Source organism: Corticium candelabrum, chromosome 9 (genome assembly GCF_963422355.1).
Source record: "Corticium candelabrum chromosome 9, ooCorCand1.1, whole genome shotgun sequence".
Classification (NCBI taxonomy): domain Eukaryota; kingdom Metazoa; phylum Porifera; class Homoscleromorpha; order Homosclerophorida; family Plakinidae; genus Corticium; species Corticium candelabrum.
In genome coordinates this window covers 8,463,492-8,487,356 of record NC_085093.1, presented here as the reverse complement: position 1 = coordinate 8,487,356, position 23,865 = coordinate 8,463,492, and the positions used below count along the sequence as shown (strand labels likewise).

The 23,865-nt window shown below is 41.7% G+C and overlaps 1 protein-coding gene across 1 annotated transcript; it reads right to left on the bottom strand.

The window, feature by feature from the left end:
• Window positions 1–4,255: 4,255 nt before the first annotated feature.
• On the bottom strand, window positions 4,256–23,635 carry LOC134184038 (CCR4-NOT transcription complex subunit 6-like). Its single transcript, XM_062651641.1, has 7 exons — window positions 23,077–23,635; window positions 16,437–16,502; window positions 16,220–16,377; window positions 13,058–13,212; window positions 12,866–12,992; window positions 5,008–5,154; window positions 4,256–4,955 (listed from the first exon to the last, which is right to left on the bottom strand). Exons 1-7 carry the CDS (start codon window positions 23,564–23,566, stop codon window positions 4,452–4,454), a joined length of 1,647 nt encoding a protein of 548 aa, XP_062507625.1. The 5' UTR covers window positions 23,567–23,635; the 3' UTR covers window positions 4,256–4,451.
• Window positions 23,636–23,865: the final 230 nt, after the last annotated feature.

Here is a 23,865-nt window from a genome sequence, read left to right as displayed (position 1 = left end):
AAGTTGACAGACCTTGTTCAAAGTCAGGATGAAAAACATCTCCTGGTCTTGTTTCACAAGTGCTGTTGCATTTTTATCTCACGACGACAATGAGCATCATCTACTAGAACTGCATTAAAAATTACTTCACATAGGGCATTGTGATGTTTTATTCTGAACTTCTGTTCCTGGTTGCATCCAAGTAGGTGGTCTCCAAACTTATCGATGATTGCACCATATGTACATCGCTCGGTGGCAGGCGCTGATGGAAACACTGGAATTCCCAGCCAGATCCGTAAAGCTACGATGAACTCCATGCTAGGCATGGCGAGGCCTAAGTTGGGGTTGGGGATTGCCCGCAACCATGCACTGGCGTGTTGACTTGAAACAGTGTTAAGTCGAGCGCGATCACGAATGTTGGCGGACTCCTTGAGAGAAGAATATAAATTGGAATCCAGCATGATTTGAAACTGATGTTGACTGGTTGTCCCCATTTCGAAACGTTATGTTGGGAAGAAGACAGAGTAAATGGTCTTGAGCTGTCTATTCGAGACATGTGACCAGCCCAGCGAAATTGGCATTTCATAACAAAAGATTCAATGCCACTGATGTTACAACGAGATAATACTTCTGTGTTGGGTATATAGTCAGTCCACTGGATTCCACATATGCGGAGAAGAGATCGCAGATGAAAACTCTCCAAACTTTTGAGGTTACGACGAAGAAGGGTCCATGACTCGCATCCGTACAATAGAACTGATAAGACTACTGCTTTGTAAACTGCAACCTTCGTGGTCAGTTTGATTTCATGCATTTGCCAGAGTCTGTTGTACAATTTAATTACCAAAAGCAACACTGGCCTTTGATATCCTATGAGAGACTTCTGCATCAACAGTTGCATTATTCGAAAGGAAACTACCCAAATACTTGAAATTGCTGACATAAGACAATGGGTGATCACCAATCATAAGTGGAAAAGGATTATAGTTTAAGCCTGGACATGGTTGAAAAAGCACTTCTGTCTTTTTCAAGCTGACACTCAAGCCAAAACGTTTAGTTGATCTGTCTAAACAGTTGACAATGTGTTGAATGTCTTCATATGTGTGACCAACTAATGCGCAATCATCAGCAAACAAGAGTTCTCTCAGTAGACTCTTAGAAACCTTTGTTTTGGCTTGTAAGCGCCTGAGATTGAATACACCTCCAGTAGTTCTAAACTCAACTCGAACACCCTCTCGGATGTTCTTGAAGGCATCATTTAAAACCACGGAAATCAAAATGCTAAAAAGAGTAGGTGCTAGAACGCAGCCCTGTTTCACTCCGTTGTTTACTGCAAATATATATATATATATATATATATATATATATATATATATATATATATATGGATGGTCGACCTGGATATTTCGATGTTACAATCTGTAACTCTTTACAGCCTTCCTATATATATTGAAAGCAGCGATCAGTCCTGGTGCAGCAGCAGAAGCAGCAGAATGTGAAAAAGATGCCAGGCATGAAGCCAACGTTACCACAGCAGATGGTCTATTCTATCCACTAGTTTTTAATCTCTGGGCTTCATATCATTTTCACTCTAAAGACTTTGAAAGGAATATGTTCAAAGACATCATCAGTCAGTGGGACCGTTTCCTAGAGCTTTCAAGAACATATTGGAACAGTTGTCTGTAAAACTACGATGCTACAACGCCAACATGTTACATGCACGTATGCAATTAGAAGTTTTAGATGTTTGTAGTTGGGATTTGCCTACTTGACTAGGAAGAGAGATGTTGGAAGGAAAGTTGGGGCATTAGGGTATTGTAATATATAATATCTATCTATGGTTTGCCTATATAAACAATCATGGGCCTCCTGTATAGCTGCGTAACAGTACTGTATTGTTGAGGTTGTGTTTCTTCTTGCCAAAATGCTTGTGGCTCCTTAATTGCCAGTGCATGCTTGCAGCTGCATGTCCGTGTTGTACGTAGTGTGCTTATATAGGGATTAGCACACTAGTGCTTTTTTATTTTATTTAATCGCTCCATGTACCTCTAAAACGAATTAAAGTTCTGCCATTGAGCGTCTGGCGAAAGTGCATATTGGTAGCTAAAACCAGTTCGGCCATGGCAAGACTTGTCGCTAGACAGATCATGGATGGTACCGCCCATGAATAGATCGTTTTGCCAAACGGCAATGTCGAAATAGCTGCGAGATTAGACACATGCATGCATGCATGCATCCAGGATGTTTTGTAAGCTTGCGGCTGATTAAAGCAAGCTCTGCGCCGGCCAAGAAATTTCAAACAGACTACATTCACAGGCGCATACTTATGGGGGTTCAGAGAAGGGGGTGAGAACAAATCGACCCATTTCAGTCAGAGGTCCGCTTGTTTTCTGTACATAATATAAATTGTAATTTTTAGACACTTATTGTTCGTTATTAGAGCTTTAGCTGTCTCGCTGTACTAATAACTATACAACTATTACATTACTCTCATACCCAACCACCTAGAGTTTAAATTCTATTCATCACTGTCAATCCTTGAATCTTCGAAGTCATCTTGCAATTGAATGTCTGGCAGCAGCAATTTCCGAGGATTTCGTTTGGCAGTGTAATCTCTACTGCCACAGGATACGTGCTCCCAGTGCCCATCCTGGATCTGCAGTGAATCTGCATGCAATATTCGCACCAGCTGTGTAAACAAAAGCTGCAGCTGCTGAAGTACTGGCCTGGGTCCCAAGTTCGAGAAGTAGATTTAGACTCCAAGACGCGTAATGTGCAGTGTATATCAGTGCATGTATACTATATTTATGCATATATTTACAACGTCTTCTAATAGACCTGGTAACTATGTAGATTCACTAGAATTAGTCTGAATAGTTATAGCATGTTGAACTGATACATGACTGGGAGGTCCACTAGAACACTAAAAGAACCGACCCCTACAATGTCCTAGGTACGCCTCTGCATTCAGCGCACTACCTAGGAGATTACGAATGTCGTCTGCGAGCAAGAGAATAGGTCTGGTGGCCTAAACCAACAGCTGGATGATCCTGACACATTTGAAAGCAGAAAAGAAGAAACCAGGAAGAGGGTTGATTGTATCAACGCTTCCGGAATATTAAGGTCAAAGTTGATCTATTTGAAAGATACCTGCTGGTGATCGACTGAATCATATGATACATTGAAGCAATGACACTACTGAAAGAAACATCCTCTGAATTTTTAGTTTCCAACCTGAAAGCAATATTGGCAAGACACGAAATACTATGCAGAATTGGTAATCTCTGATAATGCATGGACCCAAATTCTCCTCTCGCATTCGAATGCTTGCCTCATCATACGGATTCAGACACAGAACATCAAATCCTAGGTATCCCCAGAGCAGAAAGGAAAGTGGAAAAGAAAAGTTAACCAAGAAGTCACAGTTCCGCGTATGTAGCATTGCTAGCATATCGAACAACTATCCTGGCCAGCGGACATAGCCCCAACAGCTTTTGATGGGGGACGTCAGCTGCAAACTACAGTACAATCTTAACGCTTAAAGAATACTTAGTGCCGTTCACACCGTAACAGTCCAAAGAAACAATCAGGAGAAACAGGAGACACATCGACAAACTCAGGACCACTGGAAGATAAGCAGATCAGCAGACATTGGCAAGTAATAAGAAAGAGCAAGAAGACCTGCAGACATCTCATCTCCCATACAACAGAAAGCAGACCCATGCACTAAACGTTAGTCTTTCGACTCTTTGTCACGAGAGTCTGGGAACGAGACTAACTGAACCTCTCCCATACAACAGAAAGCAGAGCCACTAAACGTTAGTCTTTGTCACGAGAGTCTGAGAATGAGACTAAACCTCGAGAATGACAAAGAAGGAACAGAGATGCTGTCGGGAACTCGAACAATAGCTAGAGCAAAGCAAGCATTCCTTCACGACAACTAGATCTGTAGAGGGACTAGAACGCTTAATAGTAGTAAGAGAAATGTGGCTACCAGGTATAGACCTAGTAGATGAAAATTTTAGATTAGTAAAGGCTTATCTGGGGAATAGTTATTATACTTATCTAGCTGCATGGGCAGCAAGGTGTTTTAAACAATACCACATATACTTAGTAACATCCGATCAGTGTCCAACTGTTATAATCTCCACTGCATGTAGAGAACACATGTTGAACGCTAATGATGGGGTCACAAGATCGAAGCCTTCATGCACACCAGGACATCTACCACACACATCATCTCGTGCATTAGCTGATTTACTTGCGGACTACTGTGCACTTGTCATCACCAATTCACTTTCACATATGAACACGCTAACTCCGCATGTACAGCAATTGATAAGTACTCCGCAGCTGCCATCTACCATTGAAAAAGGATAAAAACTATTGCATACTATTCAGACATTGAAATAGCAAAAAAGAAAGTCACACACGCTCAAACGGCAGTTTTAGAGTTATCACAGCCTATCTCATCAGCACTGGTCTGCAACAACTTCAAATTCAGTCAGCAGTGGAATGTGGTCAGACGAAAAATGTGGATGAGGATATGCAATAATCTTATTTTGGGTCAACCATTCTTCACTAACCTTTCCCAGAAAACCAAGCGGAGCAAGCAAATCTTTTGTGTACACGACATAGTCAATGATGCCAGTAAAGTCATACGTAAAGTTTGTGAAGGGAATATCATGGCCATTGTAAACACTAGCAAGGTTGAAAGGATGTTTAACATAGCCTGAGGATGTGGGAGAGTGGTTGTGCTTTCTATCCATGAAACGTTGTAGGAAGCCTTGGTATTTGAGACTTTTTTGAAAGTCAGGATGATCACTTCGAACACGTCCAGTTGTAAGGTACTCAACAACGCCGGAATCCGGGAGAGAATTGAGATCACAGCACATAACAAGTGGGATGTTCAAACCTTTTGGAAGAGCCTCACTACTTCCTGATACCTGCATTCCAATACCCCTTTCAGTTGCCACCTAAGAAGAGTTCATTATCATAAAACAATTTCTACATAATGCAAACAATTGCCTGTTTTGCTATCTGATGAATTTCATGTACAAGAAGCATTGACTGCACAAGCTTCACATCTCGCAACTCAGGATCCCAGTGAATGTGACTGTTAGAAACCAAAATGTGTTGTCTCTGGTCAAGGTGCAGTATTCCAACATCTTTAACCTTAAGAGAGAAACAGAAAAAAAATCATGTTTCTGCAACAAAATGCGCGGTTAAAATAATGTGAATCGATATCATTGAGGATTTAATTGAAAAGTTATATTTATTAAACGTGAAAATGGAACACAGTGCAAACAAAATGTAAATAATACATAATCCATGTACATTTGAATTTGTCAATCTACATGACATATAAAACACTTCGTTTCATTTAAGTAATTACTGATTTTGAAACGTTTAATTAAAGATAACTCCGTTATTCATCTACGTTTTATAATAAGTAATTTAATAATAATATGTGCTTGGTGATTCACAAAGTTTGCATCACATCACTGGTGATTGACCCATTCTTTACCCAAACAAATTAATTAAGTTAATTAACACAAATTCCGGTGTACATACTGACGTTATTTGGTAGAAACTACACAAATCCTGAATAGCTAGTTTCCCCTAATTGTGTGACTAAATCCAGGGGCGTAGCCAGTTATCTTCACATGTTGCCCGTGAAGAGTTCTCTCTGACAGGGGCATGGTCGACTGTCGGATTGCAAGTGAATGAGCGACTGGTGAGCCTACATTGTAATAAGCGTCAAACCAGCTCTTAACCTCAACCTACAAATTTTTAGTTACTTCTCGAAGCATAAAAATGACTATGCTTAGTTAGGGCTATTTATTCCGGTCTTACCTAACGTTCGGTTTGGCAAATCGCTGCTATGAGAGACAAACGTCTATCGGTCAAGTCTTGCTCTATGTACTTTGGAAGAATAACAACGAAAGAGGGTCTGTCTACAAGAAGCGCCATCAACGTCAAAGTTCAATGTAATTCATTCGGCAACATAAACTTAATTTGCATATTTGGCAACATAAACTCTACTTTTCCCAATTGCACCATAAACAGCAAGCCACGAACAGTGAAGAGTTTGTGCGAGGGCCTGGCTACGCCCCTGAAATCATGTCTAAAGTCACAGCTATTTCAACATTCAAACTATTCAACGCACATACACAGGCAAACAAAGGTAACCCAATTCCTTAAGGACCCGGATATAATCAAATATCATCCTTTGTCCACATCACTGCCCTCAGGTCAGAAATGAGCATTTCAGATTTGGTGAAAATCCGATGCACTGTTCTAGAGAAATTCAAATGCGAGAGGATGCGGGTTCTATCAGCAAGAAATCAAATCGTCCCCAGAGAATTCACTGTCTACCTTGATCACATCAGCATGCGAGAGCAAAATTTAGTAGAGCTGCAAACTGCAGTTTTGGAGATATCCTTTACACACAGGCACACACACACAGATCACCTAATTTCTGGCATTACAGTCCTAATAAGAATGGTTTGTTTGCAAGCCAACCACACCACAATATTCATCATCATAATGTCCGCGAGCAGTCGCTAAAGTCTTGTCCTGTTTTGTCCAGGAACTTATATATCAGTTCTGCTGTCACTGAAGTTTCTAGGCACTGAAGCAACTGGATCACTTCCTCTGGCTGTCCATCTGACTCATAATCCACTTCCACTAACAGTAAACGGCTACTTGCATCAGCGTTTGCATTTTCCTTGCCTGCTTTGTACTTGTAACTGGTACTGGTAACCAGACAAAATGGTTGCCCATTGCTGTACTTGGGCTGATGCCATACATGACAATTGAGCCAATTTTCCGAGCATTCCCAACAAGAGTTTATGATCTGTTAGAATGACAAATTCGCACCCAAATAGAAACCAGTGAAATCGATTTAACCTGAACATGATCGATACTCCTTCTCTGTCAGTTTGTGCTTAATTTTTCTCAGCCCTTCTGGATGCGAATGCCACTGGGTGTTCCAACCCATCTTCTCCCACTTGCGACAACACGGTACCTACTCCATACGGTGAAGCATCTCACGATACCATTGTTTGACGGTGTGGATCAAAATGTGCCAGCACCGAAGATGAAGTCAGTAATTTCTTAGATGTTAGTAGTAACTGATGTAATGGAGGTAGTACACTTGCAAGGTTGCACAAAACTATCCGTAGTAGGAGACCAAACCCAGATAAGATTCATTCACGTTTCTTGGTCTTGGTGCCTTTGTAATGGCCTTACTTGTCTTGTTATTTGGATGCAACCCTGAGACATCTATTACATCAGCCCCAGATACTTAACCTTTTTCCTGCATTTGTTCTTGTTCAATCGAATCCCCACCTCCTGCAACTTTCCCAAAACATGCTCCAAGCTGTGGAGGTGTTCATGCGGTGTTCTACCAGTAATGAGGATATCATCCAAGTAGACAACCACTCCAGGTATATCTCTTGAAGATTTTCTATTGTTTGCTGAAAGATGCCTGGCACTGATGCCACCCCAAAAGGAAGCCTATTGTAGCAATATAACCCTCTGTGGGTGTTTATCACCACATACTGCTGTGAGGTAAGCTCCAACTTGAGTTGTTGATAAGCTCTGTCTAAATCTGCTGTAAACGACTGACCACCACTCAACCGAGCAAACAGGTCTTCAATTTTTGCAATTGGATAAGTCTAATTTAGCCACTTGGTTCAACGTTAACCTGTAGTCTCCACAAATGGGGACCATACCCGAGCTCTTTATCACAGGCACAATAGGTGCCGCCCAATCTGCATATTGAATAGGCTCTATGATCCCAGCCTTTGTCAGATGAAAAAGTTCCTCTTCCATTTGTTCACGTAGGGCTTGTGGTACTTATCTGGGATGAAAGAATCATGGTTTGACCATATCATCCACAGATTTTCACTTCTACCCCTTTCATTTCTCCCAGTCCTTCGCTAAAAACTTCTCGATATTTGTTCAACAGTTGTTTCACCTCAGCTTCACTTGGCTGTCCTAATCTCATGAATGGTCTGCCAATCTAGCCTCATCTGCCGCAACCAGTCTCTTCCCAGTAAGCTGGGCCCTTTGCCTTCCACTACTACCAGTGGCAGTTGCAGTTGTTGTCCATCTGGAATATCCACCTTGACTTGTATTTCCCCTTTCACTTTCATGTTGTCTCCTGTATAGGTCCTCAACTTTATTCCTGTCGACTTCAGTGGTGCTACTTGTTCTGTCAATGACTTCTTCCATGTCTCCTCACTGATAAGGCTCACTGATGCACCTGTATCCACTTCCATTTGTAACATTTGTCCCTGCATCCTCACAGTAGTATATAAAGGTTCCTCTCTCCGTTTCTTCAAGACATAAATATGTTGAATATAACTTTCCTGTTCTGTGTCTTCTGGTTCAGAAACTTCAGCTTCTACTCTGGGTTTCCTGCTGTTTTGTTGTTGTAACTTTCTTGTTCCTGGATCGACAGGCAGCTTTCACGTGACCCACCTTTCCACAGTTGAAACACGTGATGTTTCTAAAGCTACAGTCCTGTGGTTCATGACCTCGCTTGTTGCAACAATAGCAATTCTAGACGGCCCATGTGTTGTTGCTGTGGTAATCTGACGCCTGCTCTGTAAACTGACTCCCCTGTGACTGTCTTAGCTGCTGCTACCACTTGACCTGTTTCACCTTGTTTGATTGCGTCCGTGTTTCTCTCCACAGCCTCTTCTATTCTGTCATTGGCGATGCCTACTACCAGGTGGTCACGTAGCATATCCTGTAGAAATGTCCCAAACTCGCATTCCTCCGCTAACCTTTGTAGCCCTGCAATAAACTTCACAACTGACTCGCCTTCTCTTCATATGCGGCTATTAAACCGGAATCGCTGCACAGTAATCGATGGCTTTGAGTGACAGTGGGCTCCCAGTGCATCAACCAGTTCCTTCATTGTTTTGTCTCCTGGTTTGGCCGGTGCGACTCAGCTTTGAAGCACTCTGTACATCCTGGGACCTATAACACTCAGCAGGACTGCTCGTCACTTGTCAGCATCGGTTACTCGGTTGGCCTCGAGACAATGCTCAAGCCGCTCCACGTAGACTGGCCACTCTTCCATTTTTTCATCAAACGAAGCTATATGGCCAAAAAGCGTAGTCATCCTCATCGCCAATGTAATATTCCACGGGTAGTCAAGATTCCCACTTAATCTGCTCTGTATTACACAACACTAATCCCAGATGACAACATCCTGGATACTAATAACACAACATATCGAACAGCTATTACAATACGCAGCCCCTTGTTCTAAAGAATTGTAACTTCATCAGTGATCGCAAGTTCAGTTCAGATGTAACCACCCAGTCTGATGAAAAGCCATTAAGTTGTCTACTGCAGTTTAAAGAGTAACTGCAACGCAAAAATCAGAAATTCTTTATGTTGTAATCGATAGTTCTAGTTGCATACAAGACAGGAAAAATAGTTTTAGACTTTTAAGTTAAGTCTATTGCTGAGAAATAGCCAGTCAAAGTTGCTTCCGGTTGTTCAAGTTCCAATGACACGTTAGAACAAGTGTACACGTCACAGACGGGAGACGCGTGTACATCTGTATCGTCCTGTAAAAATGACATCTTCATATCCAAGGCAACGCTGCTAGGGTAGAGGTGAAGGCAGCAACAGTTATTCTTCTGAAGAGCCCTCTGGAGGATTTTACGTGATGATAACGTTCTGTCATCGCATGAATCGCAGGTTGAAGATCTGCTGAGAGCCATTATAGTGACTAGACCACACAGATTCGAGCTCAGCGACAGTGTCTCTGAAGCTTTGAGATCGCCTGCTGCCTTGGAAGCAAACGAGAAGACAGGCTACCCGATAGCCTGTCAATATCGCAAGTAGAAGTAGGAGTAGCAACGTAATCGATGCACATCCAGGTAAGTAAACAACCATCACAGGTACAGCTGCAATCGTTGTGAGATGATGGATACGTACTCATGTGGAGTGCGTGTGCTGTCAAAACGTATTTGAGGTTATCTCCAATAATGACGTGATAATAATGTTGAATACTAGAGACAATAGTGGCACAGTGTACTGGTGAGTTCATGCAAAACTCTAGCTATTGCTGCGAAAAAGAGAACAAAATGAGTTGAAGTTTGTAAGTTGAATTCACGTTGACGCAAGGTTTGACTTCGCTGTACAGTATACTGTAATGCATACGACTCCATTCACTACACATGATGATCAAGCACCTAAAGACGCGAGTCTATATATAGTCATCAAGAGTCTGACCTCTCCTAGCCATTTGCAGTAGTTTTAGTTCTGCACGAGAGTCTTCCTTACCCTCAATTTCCTGCTTCTCAAACGCGGCTCTCCAATTCTTTTGCAAAGGTTCCAGAGTGGTGCAATCTTGAAGTGTGGAGGCAGGTAGATGGAAAATGGTGGCCTCAATTTCGCTCTTCTACAACCCAGACCTAGCTCTTGAATAGACCTGGCTGTACATATCTCGAAGCAATCAGGCTAAACATGGCGGCTACTACAGACTCCTGTCCACTCAGTAGAAACCATCGTACTCAGCCTGGACAACACAAATGTCTCTGCAATTGCCCTCCTTATTTGCGATTCCCGCTCTTTCTTAGCTTGGGGATCTTCGGAAATCGAAACACGCTTGCGTATGACTTGCGAGAATTGGTGCATCCTGCAGCCATGCAACACCAAACCATTCTTTCGCCACAAATTCCTTTGTTTACAATACACGCTAGCGTGGAGTCTCCCCTCTGTGACGTGAACACTACACCACGCCCATTATAACGCATTCCTGAAACTTGAAGAACCGAAAGCAACTTTGACCTGCTATATCTCAGCAAACACTTAACTCAAAAATCAAAAACTATTTTTCCTGTCATGTATGCAACTACAACTATCAATTTCCAACATAAAAAGAATTCTTGATTTTTGCATTGCAGGTACCCTTTTAAGCATTTACTAATCTACAAATGTTGTACAGGAGCCACGAGTGAAAGCAAGCCAACCAGTAACACTGTCCATGCATCAATTCAACATGAACAACCCATTTATGCATAATAAGTGAGCATCACAAATGTGTCATTTTGCTTCAACTGCTCACAATCTGCACTCATCTAATATTCTTGAGATGAGGAATGTCAATAAGCCTACATAGCTCTAAAATAATCAACTTGTAATTTGTTACAACACAACAGAGTTCTGCACAGGATTATTCCACTAAAGGCCAAAGACTCTCTTAGAGACATGTGACTTCAACTGAACAAACCATATAGTATGTCTCTGATGTTCAAGTCTCAGACATCGACATCAACGCATATCTGGCTATGCTGATCTGATCATTGATATGAAGACCAAAAATCCCTTCTGTACTGATAAGACAATATACTTATTTCCAATAACCAATAATCTAGACCAATATAGGCCGATACCCATAGCCAATCCGATATTTCATTGACATCTGTAATGTTAACAACTTAATCAATTAATTAACATCGATTCATATTCGTGGAATTACAAGTCTGCAGTGCGCCACCACAGGAAAATGACTAACTGCAAACATCACAGATGGCAAATTGCATGTCTTCTCTCAAGAGAAAGCATCTCAGATAGCTAGTATCTTCTTTAGCTCCATAAAACCCATCACGACGTGCACCAGTCTTCACATGCCAACTACGCTTCTACACATGCACATGTTATCTGTATTACTGGCTGCAACCAAACCAGTACTGACACATTTGATAACGGTTATACAGGCCAATATCTGATCCAATTATCAGTGCAACCTTATCTGAGAGAGGCTCAAATTTTGTTGTATGTGGAATTCTATTCTCGGTCATACAGACAGTAAAATGCATTCTCCATCTCTCCTGCTGATAATAATGGATTTATTCCAGCAGTGACATCAGCCTCTGAAGCATCTCTTTCTTCTTAACACTCTCAAGATGTACTGCACTTTCTTCATGCCATGTCATGCTATTCAATCTACAACATCTGCACAATTCTTGACTTCATGTGTCCTGGTTGAATCATTGCCTACTGTTCATGCTTCTGACGTGCCTTGGCAGTCATGATCATATCTCAGCCAGTTGATTGGCTGATAAGCCACTCTGTAGAAAACTGAGTTCATTGCTTACTTGAATTGCTTGTTATGGTGCTTCCCCGTGGTGACGTCAAAGCCAGAGGAGTGGGAGTACCACCCTCTTCAATTGATTCACCTGAATCACTGAAGTCCAGTCCTCCCTTAGTAAAACAGTGAGATTCTTAGCAATGCCTTTGACATGGAAGTAATTGAAGATTTAATACTCATCACATGCTCGTGATGAGTAAAGAATGTAGATATATCAACAAAAACTAGGATTAGCAATCATAATATTATGCAAACTACAATATAGATACGCCTTGTAGCTGGCTGAGAAGTTAAAACAGTTGCTAAAGGCTCAAAAATGGCAAAACTACCATGAAGTCACTTGCTCATCTATCAGTTTTTCTAACAAGGAAGCACCAAATACGCTGAATTTGAGATCATTACCTAATATCTATTTAGCATGGGTCGGACAACAGCATATACTATGGGTCGCCCAATTATGGGTCGCGCCCATTCCACACCGATCCACATAACAGAATCCTGCCAAATAGTTCCAGCATATACCAACAAGAATACTGATAAAAGCAATGATGACGGTCAAAATGAAAAAAAAGAGTAACAGTTGTGAGTCTTATGACAATGCAAAAATATCATGCCCACTTGAGAAATACAAAGCAACAAATGATACTACTGTCACTAACCTCTCACTGGTCTTTGCAACAGATGAGATGAGTGTAATCATGCCACAATTCATACAGTTCACTACATGTCTACAATTCTAGATGCATGCCTTCCTCCACATACCTCAAGAAGTGCCACAATTGCAATGTTATCTTTTGGCATGACTCTGTTTAGCATGTCATCCGCTCCTTCTGAATATGCCATTGCCAGTTGGTTGAACTCAACCAAATAGTGTTCAAATAAAAGAAACCTACATATTAGAAATAACATAATGAATAAATGTTATATGCAGTCACATGACTAGCAAATATGTACTTTGATGTTCGATAAAAGATGCCACAACCATCTACTTGCATGCTTTCTGTTTCACCCATTGTCTTTGCTCTTGACTTTGGACTAAAAACACCGTCATATCCATGCCTGGCCAGTTCAGGTTTAAAGAAGTTATAGAACTGATCCGTTGCAACTTCCTAAGTAGAAAGTAAACAAGAAACAATATTAACCAGGGCTTGGTATTCCCCTAGAGCATGCCTGCACTGGAAACTCTATCTAATCCACATTCGCTTCGTGTACTTTTCTCCTTTGTCTCCAAGAAATAAGAAGAATCAGTAAGAAACAACGTTTCCCCTGCTTAACTAGATGTGATGAAAGTTTCCATGCGTGACATCATGTATCGGATGCTGAACGTATACGAGGAGATCAATGTGAATGTTGGCACGTTACGCTAGGTTACGTAGATCACTCTACGTTGATAAAATACGTTACGTTGTTACGTGTTCAGTGTGAATCAGCCTTAAGTGTTGACACTAATCACACTATCTCAAGTATTTGATGACATAAATTTGACAGGTATGTATAGAAACGTTCAGTTACCTGGCAACTAATTGTACGGCTACTAAATGTACGGGTGACTAGGTGTACTGGCAACTAAAGTTCCGCAACTACATTTCAGCGACTAACTGTCCTGCACCCCACCTACTCAGCATTTGTGCTTGCAGTCTATTATTAGTTATCATATGGGCTAATTTCAACACCCTTTAATTAAGATGGGCCTCTAATCACATTACACTCAGTATACTGCTGACGTAGAAAGACATCCTGCTGTCCAATCTATGTAGCTGAATGATAACTGATAATTTGTAAATAATTGGAAAAGCCAAGCCTTCCCTCACCACTCACACTTCTGGAGAAGTTGGGATAGATGGAGTAGAAGTGTCAGTGCAATAAACTGTTAGCAGTGCTCTTGCCAGGATTTTGTCTCAACCAACAACACTAATCTAAAAACCATATTTCTGTGAATAGTGCCCCAATGCCCAATGCCCCATGGCAAAATAATAATAATGTCCCAAGCTTGATTAGTGCCCGACTGGGGTAATATTCAAACCCAGTTATATGCAATTGCATGCACTCTTCCAGTGTGTACGGTTGAGATGAAATGAACACCCAGATAGAACCCGAGTGACAATGAAGATTCAACAGATGCAACAGACCAGGAATATGACTCAAGTAAAAGCAAAAGTAGCCAAGGCAGAGAGCGAAATAATAGTCACACATCGGACACTTCCAACTGAATTGAGCATTTGTCCGATCACCTAGATTTGAAACAGACATCATATCCGACCAAAACTGGCAAGCGAGACTCAAATGTTTCTGTGACAAATACTGTTCACAGTGTAGCATGGGCATTTGGAAGTTGTTCCATGTAACATGTAAACACAACAATTTCTGCCAACAAACACTCGTGGCTTTCTGTACATGGCTCTATGATGTTGCTACGTAGCTAGACTACATGCTGTCAGGCACGAGACCACACATCTCCCCTCATTGTGCATGTGGCGCTGCTTTGTCACATCGGGATTTCTTCAAAAACACTAGCTACACTGTCAATTCACAGCAACACTGCACATGAAATCAGAACACTTTAATCTGGAAGACCGCAAACCACACTACGTAATAGATTAGATACCCTAGACTAGTAGCGGTCTTTAGTGTACACTGCAAATCAGAACAAACTACATAAAGGTAAGTATACTACCTCCTAATCTCTATTCACGCTGATTTGGCCACTAACTTCGCTACGCCATGTTCTGGAGAGACAACCTTCATATCATTTGAAACTGCAGAAAATCCGGCCCATTTCTATGAGAGCATTCGATTTACAGATCCGGCAGTTCTAGAACTACTGAAACTCGTGTTCGATTTAGTTCTGAAACTGTTGAACAGTTCGAACTGCTTCCGATAGTTCCGTCCAAGAAGCTGCTATAGCTGACAGAACTGACACGCCTCATTTTTGCAAATTCCAAAAGAGTGATGGCACACTATTTTGCAGACAGCAATACTGATAGTTTGTGCACCACATGGCTCCGTTCGAGGGAGATTGGCGTCTATCACAAGATCAACAAGAGGCAGTTAGCTGAAGTCACTCTGGTTAGTCGATGAATCTGTAGTAGGCATTGACATTGCTTCAGCTAGCAGTTCCAGTATATTTGTATGGTCGGTACATATTCTGGTATACATGTCGGATTGTCTAATTGTTAGGCTTGTATCCGGCCATAACTCAACATGGCCATATATCATGTCCGGCAATGTCTGAAACCTTAGTGCACACTCTGCCAAGGGTTACTGTAAGATTAGATTAGGTGGTGTGTTTGTCTAGCGCGATGGTATACACACGAACAATGCAACAGTCTCTGTGCTTGAGAAATAAGAATGGCCCATGCTCAAATTGTGCCCCATGTGGCACTATTCGCAGAAATACACTATGACATCATATATGAAATGACCACTCCAATTTGCAAGGTTGACAAGTTAGGATTTATGCCTCAACAAACACCTCCCGCATGTGTAACCTATCAATGTCACCTTTATGACACACATTTCCTTAGATGGCCTACATAACTAGAAAGTAAGTAAGCAAACACTCATCATTATTCATTTTCTGTAACAGGTAAGACAGATACGTCATGCAGAGCCATGTGCGAGTTCTACTAAGCCCAGAAACAACACCTATGAACCTCAATGCTCAAACAACTGTGTGACACCGTGATCTTAATTAAATTTTGGTTACCTTTCCGCCCTACTAAGACAATTGTTCATGGACGCCTATCATATCCGCTTCCACCAGCAATAATGGCTGCTTTTCGTGCCTTAACTAGCTATCTCACTACTCCAACCAGCAAAATGCTGGTACCGTCAATACCCAAAACATAGGCTTTCCTAATAAGCATATATTTCACAAAAGTTCTTACTCAAAGAACTACACTAATCACTGTAATGAACAACATAACTATTTCAGAAATATGCTATCCCAAGGTGATCCTGACAAAATTTATCTAGAGATTCAAGCCATCCCTACTACCACACTCCCAATAAAGAAGCCAGACCACATTTTGCTACCTATAGGTGCTCACTAGAACTCCTAGTTGCTCACTTATCGCTCAATTAATTACTAGTAACCACATACTGTATGTACTGTACCTGCAAACTAATAATATCTGCACTGTACTGGATCAGCTCCTTCATGATGTTTTGTTTCCTGTATTCCCAAATGAGAGCCCATGATGGACAGTATCCATACAGTTGTCTTGTGGCATACTTTTCACACAAAACGTTATAGCACATGACAGTAAAAGTCGCTAGTAGAGCACAAATGCAGTGTTTCAAGCTGGTGTGTACATGAATGACAAAAACTCACTGCCACATCTCTGCCTATCTATTGGTCGGATTTGAACCCAAGGTCGATCTGGAGGACGAGGACAAACTAAAAACAAGAAAACAAACACTACAACTGAGTCTTTTCAGCATCAAAAAATAGATCTTTTCTGTCAGACATGAATACAGTAGACAATTACATAATAGAGTAAATAGATCTTTACGTACTACAGATATAAAATGTCAAGACTTAAAACTAACAAGAGCTCATACAGCACATACCCATGCACATACATTTGGTAGTCTATGCATACAATTATAGTGTACTAGCTGATTTGCCTGTCTTTGCCCGAACAAAGTCTAATTACAGTAGACCCTCGCTTATCCGACCCCTCACATATCCAACCGTGTTGGCGAACTGGAAACAACATCATAAGCCCATTTGTGAAAGCACAGTGACAACGTGCAGTGATGGCGACGAAAGAAACAGAGGCTTCTAGGATTCATTTGGTGATGATTGTAGTATGCATATATCACACGTATTATGCAATCATTTTATCACTAGAGTATTGTACATGTTTCAGAGTTCAGACTATGCACATACTGGGACTCAAATGTGGACTGGAACTCTGATGTACAATCAAAACTTTGACGCTTTGATTATCTGTTCTTTTCACTTATCAAACCCTTACTCCTCCGTGGCTTGCATAAAGGGGGTCTACTGTATTAGATATCAAATGCCAAGCAGATAAAATCACTGTGCAAAAAGTAATGTTAAATAACATCATAGCTAGACTTTAAAGGGAAACTCCAACTGAAATACAACTTGATCTTAAAATGCATGCTGTCTTGAGACTTCGTGTTGCGCTACTTTCAGGCACGCCCTAGCCTTGATTCCAGACACTTTCCTGTATGCATAACTGCACGTGACAGGTATATGGGGTCAAAAGTAGGAGGAGCATGAGGGAAAGCGTCTGGGCGCACTGCTACTACAAACAAATTCAGGAATGAGAAAGCTATACACTTCACTCCAATAAAAACTTCCCGCTTGCTCTGAGTGGTAGTTTTAATTGGTCTACAACAAGAACAACAATACCACCTAATCTACGGTTATAATTGTATACATGCTAATTAACGTTGTTAGGCAGAGTTAGGCTCATATTACAACAGCTGCAGCATTTTTTGCGTTGGAGGTCTTCCCGAGTAAATTAGAAATCGAGGCTACGCCTGTACTACACTACCTATAAGCACTGATCCTCGTTGATCCATCTCAGATGATTCAATAGCGGAAGCAGTAGCTGTTTGCTGTCCTCAATTTTCAAGATTGAATTAAGCTCTGAAGTCGTTGCAGCACCTCTGCAAACATGATATGTCATCTGGGCCAAGGCGACGACGTTCTTGCATGTTTTCCAACTGGCTATGGCAAGTCTATGATATTCCATATAATGCCAAGAGTGCAACACTCTAGCGGGTCACTGATACTGCAGACTGCTCTTTCCATCAAGCCAACTGCGGTTGTTGCATCACCATTGCTTTCTCTCATGAGAGACCAGGTAGCAAGCTCGACAGAACACGGTGTAACACCTGCAATGATAGGTGCTAGCTTGTTTGAAGACGAACAGATTCAACGTGGTGATGTCAGTGTTGTGTTTGGCAGTCCACAGATGCTCTCATTGGAGGAATGCCCTCCAACAGAGTCGATTCCGCGATCCCGTTGTTGCTGTTGTTGCAGGCAAAGTTCACTGCGTCGTTCAGTGGTTAGCCAGTTTTTGCTTACTGTTTTAATGTCATTCGAGTGGAACTGACTGATGAGTTACCTACATCATATTACGATTGCATTCAGCAACCTAATGCAGTTAGACTAATGGTATAATTTGGACCTAATACAGCTTTTCCGCCCCTGAACTTGTTTGTATTAGCAGTGCATCCAGGCACTTTCTCCCTCGCTTCTCCTACTTTGACCCCATATACCTGTCAAGTGCAGTAGTACATACGGGAAAGAGTCTGGAACCGCGGCTAGGCATGCCCTTGCTATGATAGCAGAAAATGTGTGCTATGTACGAAGCATGCACTACACTGTGACATCATGAATGCTAAGCTCTGCCTACACCAAATGAATTGCCTTCATAAGTCAGTTATCTTGCCAGTTAACTACACACAAAATAAACAGGAATGTTAGCTATGCAGGGATCTTGTATCTTATGGCCTATGAAGAGCTCTCTAATGACAGTAGGATGCTAGACTCCATTTTCTCCTAGTATACTTGACCTCACAGGAGATGAGGCTAGCGCAATAAAACTGAACAGTAATTAGTGTCAGCCTTCGTTCTATTGCTCTACAAAGAGAAACACGCACAAGGTTCAAGTATGAAAAAGGTTTTAGATGGTTCTCTTCAAGACAGCTGCATACGCAGACACACTCCTTTCTGTCCAGACACATGACATTCAAAAAGCTGCTGGGAGGAGTGTCACTAGTGTAGAAAGACCCTATATCTTTAATGAACCTAAGCGCAACGATGTAGATGCTGTAGCTATAGTACTGTAGTACATCCGTTGTCTACACTCTGCACATTGTAGTGTGAGTATAATTAGCAGTGTCTGTTACTTAGCCATTCATTGGAGCTCCCTTTTAATCGTGCAATAACCTAACACATGCCTTTTTCAATGAGGCAAGTATCATCTTCCTGGCGTTACATCACAATCTTCACGGGACATTGACTAAAGCCGTGTCCACACTAGACCAGAAATTGAGAATGGATCAGATCATGATCCAATTGGGCTAGTGAGCATCCACACTGCACTTTGAAAACGATACTTCCGCCTCTTTTGGTATCACATGACTAATGACCGATGAGTACGGATGGGTTCTGTGCTTGTGTAAAGCATTGATACACTGACATCAGGTGAGCGAGAACAAACATGAGTGAGAAGGGTTGGATGTTCTGACTACACTTGTAGCATACGTAAAGATAACGCCCACTATTTCTAATTGGATTCAACCAATCATGATCGAAACCACCTCCCGATGTGGATTGGATTTATCATGATTGGGCTTAAGACCTGAATACAACGGCCCAAATACTTACGCTTATATTTCACTAGCTCACCATCCCGTTCTCCGAACGGGCAGATTACTAGTAGCTATTAATATTATGTTAGTAAATTTCTATTATTATTAGTTGCTAATTAATTTATTGTTGTCTGCATTCATGAAGTATATAATTAGCAGCCCCTGACAGAATTCTCGTACAGTTAATTAATTTAACGTTGTATGCATGAGTTCACATGCATTTTTACTCTGTTCTGAAAAATTAGGAGCCAAACAGATTTCTCATTCAGAGTTATATCGCGTTCAATTAAATCCCGTTCTGAGAAATTAGCAAGAATTGAGTATCTCCATGTATGCAAATTTATGTTGTTGCATGAGTATCCCGTTCAAATTTATTATGAAGTGTATCTCTAAACAATTATCAGCCGAACAGAATTCTCATGAAGACATTCATTCAGAGTTATATCCTGGTCAATGGTATCCTATTCTGAGCCTATTGATTGCTACATAGCTAAAACCAGTTGAAGACAAAGAAAATGTAATGAAGTGTTCCATTTCCAAAAATCTCAACTGGATTATTGATTGGTAGTATCCTGTTGAAGCCATTTCGACAGTCCTGTTGGACACCGCCTCCTTAGTTCGAAGACATTGCTGCTGTCATTGCGATGAACAGGTGTATGGAACTTGGCATCTATTTGACACGAATCCTGTTCAGAAATATATCCAAGCAGCAGGAACTTGGAAGTCATGTGCAGTTACGTACTCAACCGGATAATCTGTTCCTCGTATATATACCAAGTCACGACTCACAGTGACTCGCACCATTTCAACAGTCACGTTGAACGCTGTCACTTCGAAGACGTTGCTGGCATTGCAGGGAACAGGTGTATGTATCGAATGTGGCAGCTTTTCGATGGGCATAAACAGGTAAACAACTGTGGGCGTTTTTTCAAGACCCGGTTATATGCAAAATATCTTCCCTTTTCCGACGTCGCCAGCAATAAATGCCACATCAGGAACGGACAGTTTAAATTTGGTGAAGATCCGATGAAACCTTATAGAACAGAGATATTCGCGTGCGAGCGAAGGCAGGCTCGATCCGCAGGAAATCGCATCGTCCCGGGAGAAGTCTGGAATATGACGACAGCTTCACTTGCGACCTCTATGTATTCGACGTGAGCAAGCCAAACTCAGTGGAGATCAGACTCGTCCTTCTTGGAGATCTTGATTTACACACAGACACACACGCACGCATGCACACATGCATGCACACATGCACGCACACACGCACACACACACACACGCAAACACACACGCGCGCACGCGCGCGCGCACACACACACACACACACACACACACACACACACACACTAAACATTTCAACTACCATCAACTGTCCTAAGGAAGCTCTGATGTTTCTCCATCAGAACAATAATGGTCATCTTCTTGCACTGCAGAGGTTACGGGATTAGCACAGTTAGGGCAAGCACAGAAATCAGTACAAGGGAGTACGTTTTTGAAACAAGAGCATCTGGTAGTTATACAGCTGCCAACTGGAACGGCATTCGAATCTCAAGCTCCTTACCCCAGTAGGAGGGAGTGACCTACTGTTACTTTTCGATCTCTTCAGTCTCTGTCCCCTTTTAGTGAACTACATGATCTGCTAAGTACACTCTACAGAACAATGCGCATGCAACAATATATGATGTCTCAGCTTCACAGCGTGTTGAGTGACACAATAGCTAGCCATCACCCAAGACAGGCGTGTGCTATGCATGCTAAAGAGACTCTGTCAGGCATTAGTTACTTCTTTTCCGTTCCCAATTATGCTGCTGAGATTCAAACAGACCCTCTTTTTTCACGTGCGGGCACCGCCCTTCTCCGTTCCTCGCACACACATTAAGAGGGGCTGTGCACAAGACTAACTATCTGCTAGCCTTGAACTTCAAGACCAGAACGATACTAAAATGATTTCGAAAATATCCTTCTAAGCCAATCAGTGTCTTAGACCTGGAATGTTGGCTCTAAATTCTGATTGGTTTAGCAGTAATGACAAAACTATAGAACCGTTTGTCTGAAGAGAAAATTGACAGCTTGATGCGCCTTTCACTAGAAAGACTAGACCAACTATCAGTATAATTTTGAGCATGCATTTTGTAAGTAGAAAGAGCAGAAAGCTAGATGGTTACTTGGGGCGTATTCGTTTGGGACCTTTCTAGAAACAGATAGAGTGGAAAGGCCCGCTAGCGTGTTCGATTGGGCACCTTTCTTTTTCTGGATAGCATGAACAGTTTCCCAAACCTTTCCAGAAAGAGATAGACTGGAAAGGTATGTACGCTGTTCGATTGGTAACTTTTCTGTTTCCGAAAAAGGATAGAGCGGATAGACTTTCTGACCTATCCTACCATCAATACAGATAGAAAGGATAGAAAACGCACCTATAGACATATAAAACTTGTGTCCGTTGTTTCAACCTTCCAAATCAACACATTCGCTTAGCCTAGCATTTCCAGACCAGTATCTGCGCATATTCTGGATTGCCCACGCAAAAATTTCAAAGAATGGCAGCTGATTTCTCATGCTCGGCAGAACAAACTCCCGAAGAGTTAGTAGACATTCTAACAGGTGGAAACGTGGATGCTATGACAAAGACCACACACATGGAGTGATTCTGATACAAAGGCACTGATTCTCCTATACGCAGAATTTGCCGAAAAATTTAGCCTACCGACATGGTAATGCATCTAATGTACAATAAATTAGTCTTACGTTACCTCACTGTCATTGATTGTGTTTTCTAGTCAATAATTTTATAATTTTTATTTAGAAAGATGCTACGCATGCGCATATAGCTCTGTTACCGCCTCGTCTATCTCGTTTCAGAAAGATTCTGTTCAATTGGTAAACGTATCCTGTCTCTTTCCACTCCATCCAACCTAACCTTTTCCAGAAAAAAGGTAGTCCCAAACAAATACGCCCTTGGACAGCTCTCTGGGAGCAAAGTGTTATAGGCACTCACTGCCACATAACATGATAAACGTAATTGCAGACTATTAGTAATTAAAAGTTTGTTTGCACAAGATTGGTTGCTATAGTAACATATCACTAGGAGGCAGAAAGATCATTTCCTTACAGTTCTCCTCCACACTTCATGGAAGGCCAACAACCACATTTGTAGTTGTGATTATGTAAATTTCAACATATCTAATTTTGGCTTGTTGGAAGCAAGTTACAACATAAGTTCGATTTTCAGACTTGTTCCCTAGACAAACTAAAAGATTAGAGGACAAGGCTGTAAATATATAGTTTACCAATTACAATAATGCATCCAGTATTATTATGGCCAAACCTCATCCAAAACTAACCTTATCTCGCCACTGGAGTCTTTGTCAGCACCAGTATGTTTGTAGAGCTCCTGTGTTTTCATTTTCAATGTTTCAATGGTGATTACTACTTGCTCAGATATGGCAATTTTTTGTGTGGACAACAACAACGGCACAGATTGCTTTACCCACTGCAGGATCACATTGTGCAACATAGCCTACTGTCTGCCTGTCTGCCTGCCTGTCTGCCTCACAGCTCGATTAGCAGCATTTAACAAGATCCTCACACTATACCATATGTCTTCATCTTACCACTCAGATTGTCAAGCATGAATGTAAGAAGTCTGTTGGTGCCGTTCGGCTCCTTCACCATGTTGATCACCTCAGGAGAGAGAGGATTGCCACTAAGACCGAGCGTCTGCAGCAAAAACAGTCTGCCCAGCTCGTAGGGTAGCGCCCTAAGCGAGTTGTTGTTCAGAAGCAGTTCTCTCAGTTGGATCATGTCTCCGAGTTCAACCGGCAGACTGCGCAGTTTGTTGCAAGAAACATCTAAATGAGCGAGACACTTCAAGTGAGACACCTCGGCCGGCAGTCGAGACAAATTGTTGTTGTTTAGAAAGAGCGAGGTCAGAAAATGCAATTTCCACAACTCTGGGCTGAGACTGCGGACAGAGCCAGTGATTTCGATCTCGTGCCAGTTCGTTTTCTTGCCGCTTTGTCTCTCCTCTTCCGACATAATCGTGTACGCTCGGCGTGGGTCTGGTGGATCATATTTCACTCTAGTTCCAGGTCTTTCGGACATGTTGGTCTTCTACGGCAGTAATTCCTCCGCAAACAGTGAAACCAACATCCACCATAATGTGTGACGTGTGAAATAGCGCACGTTAGCAGAGCCTGCAAAATTTCAGGTGTGGCGTGAAAACATAATAAATTTATGTAAGCCTACGATATGCACAGGTTGGGACGCGGCAGTCGTAAATTACTTGTTTGGGAGATGAAAGATTACAATACTGGTTTTTTATTCAGAAATTACAGGTGTCGTAACTATCATGCCATAGTTTCCATGGCAACTAAGGGACTCTAATTACAAGTCACCACGTA